Source organism: Carcharhinus amblyrhynchos, chromosome 7 (assembly GCF_965287045.1).
Source record: "Carcharhinus amblyrhynchos chromosome 7, sCarAmb.v2.hapA, whole genome shotgun sequence".
Taxonomy (NCBI): domain Eukaryota; kingdom Metazoa; phylum Chordata; class Chondrichthyes; order Carcharhiniformes; family Carcharhinidae; genus Carcharhinus; species Carcharhinus amblyrhynchos.
Window position 1 is genome coordinate 4,794,447 of NC_137330.1, and position 9,976 is coordinate 4,804,422.

The window sequence follows — 9,976 nt, forward strand, 5'->3', positions numbered from 1 at the left end:
GTTCATTAATTGTCCCCTACCTTTCTTTCTAGAAACGCTTAGTATATATTTATTGTCATAATATAATTAAAAAGTTTTTACCTAGACAATAATAAAAACTCAAGTAATGTGGAAACGTCCTCACGGTTTTTCGCTATTTCCATTATTAAAAGCTGCACTCAGTCAATGAGTTGAAATTATGATCAAAAGGGTTGTACATTTCTCACGTGGTGTAAGGCAATATTTTATTCGGACACAATAAATAGAAACAAAAGAATAAATTTGCGGGAGCTCATTGTTGCTGACGTGAAATGCACTTTCCTGGATCAGGTTATATGCTGCCAGAGAGCAGGAATGTTTTATGTTCATTAGTTCTGCTGCATGAATAACTTGAGTATTTTTTACGACATTCTTAATTTAACAAGTAACTTGAATGGGGATTTTAATGCGTTCTTCACCTCCTCTCTGAACTTACTCTGTGTAACTGTGTAAATACAAGAGTTGGTGCAGGAACTGAGCAGTTGCAACATATTAGCTGTGGTATCTGTGAAGTAAAGAGGGTCGGTCACAGGATACGAATACACTTGTGCAATGCGGCGATAAATGTAAAATATGACCTGCATCATCCATAACAATATAAAACTGCCAGATATGCTGAAGAGTAAGACGATTGACTTTCTTCGGTTCTCTATTTCTGGGTCCCTGTCATTCTGTGTTTTCTTGCGGTCCCGGAGTGCCTTACGGACTCTACTGGCCGCTAAAATACGCCTCACCGTCAGGAGATTGAGAAGCAAAATCAGAAAGAACGGGACACAAGGGGTTAAAATGACATAAGCTATGACAAATCCGGCCCAAGCAGGGGAAGCGAAGAAGCTCGACTTAGTAATACAATTCCAGGGAACGTTATCTATTACATATTCAGGTTCATGTCTGAAATACCAGGGGACAGACACTGAACAGCCCAAGACACTCACTGTCCCGATCACCCCGGCGGCAGTTCTTTGTGTGCAATATTTTGTCTTCAACTCCTCGCAACAAATGGTCACAAATCGATCAAATGTGAAGCTGACTGTGAGCCAGACAGACACCACAGTTGTTGTGAAAACCAGAAAGTAAACTAAACTACACACGGGAGTGATGAACATGAGTGAATTAGGAAAATAAAAATGTACAGTTCTGTATAATATCGGTTCAGCGATAATTACCAGGAGGTCGGCCGCTGCCATTCCCACCAGGTAGACGGTGATGCACTTGGAGAGACCGCATTTTCCCCGTAACAGGATCACTATCGCCAACACGTTAACTGAAATAGAGAGAAAATCAAGCAGATAAATAACACAGCAAAAGACAGGATAAAGCATACCTAAGACAGCTTTGGAAATTAAGTCAGCGTCGGCCAGGATTGTTCGACGCATGAAGCCTGCCCACTGCCCATTGGAATTCTCCGCGATGGTATACACCAATTAGAATAAGCAAAAATGACAGTCATAGAATCCCATCGAATCCCCACAATGCAGTGGGAAGCTATTCAACCCATCGAGTCTGCACTGAATCTTGGAAAGACCATCCTCTCAGGCCCCATCCCCGTCACCTCGCACATTTACACAGCTAATCACCCTAACCTCCACAAGTTGTGATACAAGCGGGCAACGTAACATGGTCAGACCATTTAACCTCCACAGTTTTGGACTGTGAGAGGCAATGGGAGCACCGGGAGGAAACCCACGGAGACAAATTCCACACTGACCCAAAGCCATAATTGAACCTGGGCCCCGGCGCTGTGAGGTGCTCGCCATTGTGCCATCTTGCCGCTGGTAAATATATCTAAATAACGGATAATAATGAACATTTAGAAGAATGGTTTAGTCCCGCAACAAGTGACTGGATTCCAATCCTACTGGAATTTCCTGTCCAACGGTATCAATGATCCGACAAAGCTAACGAAAGTGCGAGATGCTGGGTACGGGGGGTGGGGGGAGGGCTGTACAATGGATATTGCTGTTAGAGAAATGGTCCGTTAGTTATGCTTAGGACATAGTGTGTGATACGGAACCGCTGAAGAGGCTTTAATGATGGGAAGTACAGAAATCGACCATACAAACAGCGGCCTCCGTGCTCGCACGCTGCCAAATCACTGGTCCATTCATCAGCCCACTCCACCCAAATTTCCACGGGGCTCCTCATATTTGCGTTCTACTCAGATACATATAAAGTTCTAATTCGGAAGCCAATGGGTTAAAATAGATATGGTAGTTCAAATCTAGACAACCGTGCGGAGAGGGTAGGGGCAGAGCAGACAATCAGATGCAGCCAAATAATGGATCGCAACTATATCATTACTCGTTCGTTTATTCTTTCACACAACAATCACCAACAATCAAATGAAACAATTGAAGTTCAGTGAGGAATTTAGGCGTGCATTTTAGTTGCGGATCCGCACCAACCTGTACAGATTTTTTTTTGAACTACAACACAAAACTATGCACTTGCGCAGCTTGTTAAGCAAAAATCGCTTGTTAGAACTAAGTCATCCTCGAACTCCAAGGTCAAAGGAAACCTCTTCATACCTGCAAAAAACAGTCTTGAAAGCTTGCATATAATTATGCATTATCAAAAATAAATAATCCCCATTCTCAATAAATTGATGTCTATAGTCCATGCAAGAAATGGGGCTGATACAGGCCGATTGAACGAGTTGGTTCTCAGTTCTGGTCTACGTTTTCCAGTATTTCAGATACCTTTCACAGCTAATTTATTAATGGCACGCAAGCGCACATTTCCCTGTCTTAGCTGTTCATGGGATACGAGAAGCTCCAGTTGGGCATCATTTTCCGTCCATTTTTATTGCTCTGGAGAATGTAGGAGTGGGTGACTTTCCCTGAAAAGCTGCAATCCATTTGCTGAACTCGTACCCCATTTTCTCGGGGCTTGGCTAGCCTTCTGTCAGTAAAGGGCAATATAGTTACAGTTCGGGTTAGTGAGCGGACGAGGGATCTAGGCTTGGGTGTCCTTCATTGACTCCTAGCAGTTGATAGAGTAAAGCATCATAGAGTCATATGACAATTGGAAGCAATGCAAAACTTAGAAGGTAGCAACCTTTCAAATCCTGGGGTCATATATTCCATAAACGGGAGGTTGTTCTGCCTGCTCCGTCTCTTTTATTTCAACCACATAGATAGCTAGCGTTTTATTCATGGCGATAACTTATATCCAGGTAACTGCAAGACTCTTATCACTGCACTTCCATTCAACTTTACGTCGGAGGTTTATTATTATCTGATTGTTCCACAGGATTCTGTACCCTTCACAAATCGTAAAATTGTGAGAAAGTCCATGCTCGTATATTATATGAACTTGGGTAATTTTCAGCTTTAAATTATTATGTCACCATCAACAGTCTGTTGTACCAAGCGAACAGTAACGTCCAACAGTAATTACCTTGCAGGGGGGAATCAATGAACAGGCAGATTGATCTCCCAGGATAATGCTATCCCATTGAACTCCAGATGTGCTGATGCCTCTGATGTCCCCAAATGCTGGATACTCAACTACAGGTTTTGTGGCAGAGGAGGACAGCGTTTGCGTGTTTTGTTTTCGGGGGGGGGGGGGGGGGGGCGGGGAGGGTGGCAGAATGGCACAATGATTACCACTGCCGCCTACAAACCAGGCTTGGGATCGCTGTCTGTGCGGAGTTTGCATTTTTTTCCCACGTCCGCGTGGGTTTCCTCTGGATCCTGCTGTTTCCTCCTATAGTCCGAAAGACGCGCTGGTTAGGTGCACTGACAATGCTAAATTCTCTCTCAGTGTTCCCGACAGGCGCCGGAGTGCGGCGACTAAGGGATTTTCACAGTAACTTTATTGCAGTATTATTGTAAGTCTGCTGGTGACATTTAATATAAACTTAAACTTCAATTAAACTCGTTCATAAACTTAAGGTTTAGATTTGTATTTGGTATTCAACTAAATTAGCATCGCTTATAACACAAAACCAATAGCTGATGTGGTAATCGGTGATCACAAACTTAACATGACCAGATGTATCATTATGCTGCTTGCAATACTGGGGCTGAAAATGTCGAAAACTGTAATATAGTTGCAAATTCCCAAACTTTCAGCAATATTTTAAGGGATGTTATATAACATTCTCAATTTGTCTGGTAAGTGCTCTGAAAATTCTGAATAAGTTTGGCTTCATTATTTGCAATGCAGATTGCATTGTTCCTGGGAGCACCGTGAAAAAGTTTCATTCACCTCAGTACATTAGGAGCAGACTGCACCATAGGTGCACTGTAGAAACTCACCAAAGTTCATTTCTCAGCAATAATTGCACCTTCGACCAGCATAACACCAATTGTATGTTCTCACCAATTCAGAAAATATATTATGTGGAATTCTCTGGCAGTTAACATCGGCGGCATTTTTGACCCCGCCGGCAGTGCACCTTTGCCCTGGGGTTTCCCGCCAGTGTAGGGTAACGTCAATGGGAATTCCAATTAACAGCAGCGGAACAAGAGAATCCCACCACTAGCAAATAACACTCCACCTCCCGCCAGCGGGAAGTACGTGAATGGGACCCTGGGATACTCGCCAATCGACTTGGAACTATACTTTCATTCTTTAAACGTAACTGCATATAAACCTTGTAGCTCCCTCTCGAACAGCACCGTGCCTTGGCGGAAGAACATCAGTGAATCAATAATGTAGTCAAAATCATGTATAGGCCAATGCCAGTAAAAGGACATCTGAAACAAGGGCGAATCCAAGAACCTGCACGTGAAATCGTTGCATTACCATCAATTAATCGGCCGCCAGCAACATCCTGGGTTACTACTTGCAGCATAACCAACAAATGAATCATTCATTTCCTCCCCCTCTCAAGCATATTGCGTACAATCGAAAAGATGCTTTGCAGCGACTCGCATTGGCAAATTCAGTAGCATCCTGCACAAACAGAACTTCTACAATCAGAAGTGAAAAGTCAGCAGATATTAGAAACAACACAATCTGCAAGACTTCCCCATCCACCACCCAGCCTCCGCCACCCCTCCCCCCACCCCCCCCCCCCCCCCCCGCCCCCAAACACACACAAGCATGCACTTTATTTCCATTCCTTCACTGAGATGGAAAAAAAACGTTTATCGGCCGAAACGCATTTTCAGTTGACCCAGAGCCGGGGTTTACACTATTTCAAGAAATTCGCTCAAAATCACCTTCTCATGGCTGGTTAGGTAAACCAGTAAATACTGGTCCTAAAACAAAGGTTAATATCTGATTACGGCATGGTGAAAACATACCTAGTCTGAATTCAACCATTGTAGTTGTGCAGAAGTCTCGAAATTCACTTGTTGACTGGGATTGCACTGCGGATCAGATGAATATTTCAAATCCAGCGATCATGGATTTGAGAAAAGAAATGTTTGTGCAGAGTCAGCATTGGATTCTCAAGAGGCACTGACGGAGATCTCATTACCTGCCAGCAATGGAAATGTCTCTCATGACAAGGCAACCCACGAGTTTATATCAATATATTTCCTCTAGACATGCAGCGGGCAGAGAGAAGGAATTCGAATGGCTTCTTTGACTTTTAACACTGAGTTAAGTGAGACAACCAAGGCTTACACTAAACCTATAAGGCGGACGGGTGTATCTAAATACTTGAGGCTTATAGATCGATAGGAAGCGGTGCTGGCATGCGATGCAGTGATTGGTGTTGGGAAGCAGGCTAAAGAAAGGAGCATTGAAGACATTTGATACAGCAGGCGGGCGCCAGGAGCAGATGCTTTCGGAAACTACAAAAAAACTAAACAGTGAATGAGGAAGCGGAACATGCAATGAATATGGAGATATTGCAAAGCTATGTGGTACAACATATCTGTATCTTCCAATAATATAAATCAAATCATTATTTTAAATGTTGAACACTATGTTCATTGTAACATTGGAAATGTAACGTGGATTTCACACTTAATTAGTTCAAATAAAGTGATAGAAATGCCCTTGCAAATTCAACACCTTCCTTTCAACGAAGATTCATGCTAACGAATTAACCGCAGGAATTAGCTGATCGTTAACCGTTTGTTCAATTAGTCAGAATGAAAGAAAGGATATTGTTCGTCAAAGCGCACGTTAGACCAGGAAGTACCCAAAGCAGAAGCAAAACAGAAATCAAAGAAAAAATGAGAATCCTAAGCCATCCAATAATTGGCACTTTCTTTCTCATTGCTCTGCAAATGTCAGTCGTTTATTGTTATCAAGCTTTTAAGTTTGTTCGTTATGTTTATGCCCTTCTCGCTATTCCCTGCTCTCAACTATTTTCCCCTTCCTTGTCTCTGTATTCCTCAGATTAATTTCTAGGCGAGCATTCTAACTCGGATTCTAACTGTAAATATCTGTTAGAATCCGAGTTAGAATGCTCTGTATATCTGTTCCAATTTTCGCTTATCCCAGCCAATTGAACATTAACATCGGGCCATTGCGTTACGTTTACAATCTCGTTCGCCACTTGCTTATTCTGAGAGTCAGTTTTCTGCGTAATGAAACTTCTGTGAATGGTTTATCACATAAATCCACCTTTAATAATCTGTCATGTTGATTGCAGCTAAACGCAACGCAAAATTGAAATGAGAACTACTTTTTGGCACATCCCAGGATGGAGGGATTCCTGACACAGCAATTAAAAACAGCAGAGCTGCATGGATCAATTAATGATTAAGAAACGGCAGCATCGCCATAGCAACATTTGATGTGACGATATATAGAAAGGTTTTTGGTCCAATAGAAACAAAGATCACCGGAGCAACAGAATATCCGAACAGTTCATTTCAGAATGCAACGAAAAGAAAATTATTTCACTCGCAAAGAGAAAAGCCATGTCAATGAGTCACAAGAATATTTCAGATCTATTAAGCTTCGTAAGGTATATACGTAATTGATGTGTCATAAGTGAAGACATTTGAAACGTTATGCTTGTTAACGTGAATTATGTTCTTAATGTTGGAGGCGATTTCTTTGCTTCCTGTAACACAGAACTTTGATCTGTTCCATTTTCAAAGGATGAAAACATTTTCTTGAATAAATATTTCGAAACCATTCATTTAACGGCACGAAAATGTTAATACATTTTGATAATAAATTGTCAGGCCTAACCCAAGCCGCTGATGTTGGTACATTTAGAAATAAGAATATCGTTATAAAGTTTGAATACAGGCAGATCATTTCAGATGTCTGGACGAAAAATGACCTCGATTAATTCATTATTTGAACAAGTGAAAATAACAGACTAATGTGCAGAAAATGAAACTCCATTACAACCGTGGACCAAACATTTTGCCATTAACAGATTAGATCAAGCCTTACCAAAAACCCCAAAGACAGCAAGAAGGGGATAGTAAATTCGTTCTATCTGTAGAATTATTGGATATCCCATTGCTGTTAACAGCAGTGACGATCTGGAAAGCACTTCACAGACTGACACACTGAGATAAAACCTTCCAATAAGCTCTGATTTATACAGATGGTAAATCTCAATTGATAATATATCCCTGATGGTTGCTATTTGTTATGCTCTCTTGAACAAACACATTACATCAGAAATACGCCTTCCCAACTCAATAGAGTTTGGAACAACAGAAACATCAAAACTATGAGCATGGCTTATTCATGGAAGCTTAAATGAACTAGATTCAGATTCAGTTTCCTACACTATTCATGAATGGATTAAACTGTCACAGTGTTTATATTATTGCTTGGAACATGTTTCTCAGCTGGCAATCATTATGATTGATATTATCCTTATTATTTCATCAATATTCATTTGACAGAACACTGAGAAGTGAACAGTCATTCGATGACAGAAATAAACACATTTGATAGAGTCTCTACAGCTCCAGTTAAAATGGTAATTCTGTCTCACTGATGCGAGCGCACTTAATTATCGCATTGAGGATTATAACAAAGAGCAAAGAACAAAATCAGCCAGGGAAACAGGCCCTTCGGCCCAACGAGCCCGCGCCGCCATCTCAACACCACCAGTCCACCTCTCTACCCATGACCCCTATCTAATGTTTTATGGCCATCCAGATTGAGGGAAACTGATTTAGGGACAATTTTTTCCTGCCAATCATCCTAACAGCGCATCTCTGGGGTGTGGGAGGAAACCGGAGCACCCGGAGAAAACCCACGCAAGCACGGGGAGAATGCGCAAACTCCCACAGACACCGGCCCAAATCCATGTGTCTGCACAGCAATCAGTGATAGTCACTGAGCTGTCTCCTTGCCCAGTATCTTGTCCAGTTTAGGCACACACTAACGACATGAAGCACTAGACCAATCTCGAACAACCAAGAGCAGCCCCAGTACGACCCATCGTGTGTATGCCCCTCGTTGGACACGAGGTGGACCGACTTAAAACCAGTGAATGAAAAGAGAAAAAACATTATTATCATACTATACCCATTTACATTACCAGGGACGCCCCAATGCTAATGACCCTTATTAAAAGGTTCTCCTATATCCACCCATCTCCAACCCACTCATGTGCCTGTCTAAGTTACTCTTAAAGGACTCTAGCGTGTTTGCCTCCACCACCTTACTTGGCAGAGCACTCCATACCTCCACTACCCTCTGTGTGAAAAACCTCCCTCTAATATCTGTGTTGTACCGCTCCCCCCTCACCTTAAGTCCATGGCCCCTTGTCCTACGTGTCTCTATTATAGGAAATAGCTTACCTCTGTTTACTCTATCTATACCCTTCATAATCTTATATACCTCTATTAGATCTATAACCAAAAGGAGATTCTTGGAGATCTGAAATAAATAAGGATATAAAATCACCACTTCTCCAGGAGGATTGGAAAGCAGAGGATCTTAGTGTTTTACAGCTCAAAATCTGGTTGCTCCAACAGAGTTAAAAGAAATACCTCAATTTAAATCGGACTGGGCGAAAGACCAGGATCACCAAAAGTTCAAGGAATGAACAAAAGAGGAGAGCGATAACTATTCTGAGTAATCAGAAGAAGCAGCTGAACAACTTTCCCGAGGGGCAAAGAGAACTTAAAGCAAAATGCATATTTACTACATGTGAATTTGAAAATAAGCTTAAGCAGCGGACAATGACGAAAAGGCCAATTGTCCTGTCTATACAAATGAAACATTATTTTCAGAGTTGAAAAGTGGAAATTAGGAGATAAAGCAACTTAAGACATAGACAAGATAATGTTACCACATAGATATTCTGAGAGTGATATTGCCTATGTATTGGTAAAATCGTATTAATTGTGTATAATGATAGTGTAATTGTGAGCAAAGAGAACTGTTTGTATGGTATATTAAGTTAGGTGATTAAACATGTATGCTGCTAATTTGTATAAAATAGATTTTAAGTCCGTGTAAAGAAATCTTCATGATTATGAGGATTGTTTTATTTCAGATGAGGAGGTGATGTGAAACCAACTGTCGTTTTAAGGGACTTATATTTGGATGGATAAACATCCGAACTAAGCAATAGTTTTAGATAGGGTTAACTTGTCATTTCTCTGCCTAGAGGAAGTTGCAGATAGATTTCACGCTGAACAAAATTGTCTGGGGCTTAGCTTCAGTTCCAGCTGATATTGTGTTGTCCTAGAACGAGCTACGATGTGAAGACAGTTCATTTGCATCTAGGGACCTCGTCAGATAAAGCAAAATGTTTTCTTTATTACTACATTGTTAAATAAAAACTGATGACTGTTGCAGACTGCTAGAGACTGAGAAGGAGACAGAAGGCAATTCCAAGCTCTGCTAGAGGCTGGAAAATGTGCGCAATCGGGTAATTTGCGAAAAAGCCAACTCCAGAGGGACCAATGGACAGACCGGGGTCCAGGGAATTGTGATAGAAAGATCTCAGTCAGCTAATTTTAAGTCAACACCGAGTATGGTAAGCTTCAGAAAAATAAAAGGCCGAAGGAAACAAATGTTCTGAGTTTAAGCGACAGTTGCACTTCGTAGATCTAAATTAGGC

General features: G+C 41.4%; 1 protein-coding gene and 1 non-coding gene across 2 annotated transcripts; one reads left to right on the forward strand and one right to left on the reverse strand.

Annotated features, from left to right (window-relative positions):
• Positions 1–380: 380 nt before the first annotated feature.
• Positions 381–7,405, reverse strand: LOC145345402 (putative G-protein coupled receptor 139). The gene is made up of 2 exons (XM_080193218.1): positions 7,336–7,405; positions 381–1,282 (listed from the first exon to the last, which is right to left on the reverse strand). Exons 1-2 carry the CDS (start codon positions 7,403–7,405, stop codon positions 381–383), a joined length of 972 nt encoding a protein of 323 aa, XP_080049344.1.
• Positions 3,410–3,573, forward strand: LOC145345757 (U1 spliceosomal RNA). The gene has a single exon (XR_013887148.1). It is a non-coding gene; the product is annotated as a U1 spliceosomal RNA (small nuclear RNA).
• Positions 7,406–9,976: the final 2,571 nt, after the last annotated feature.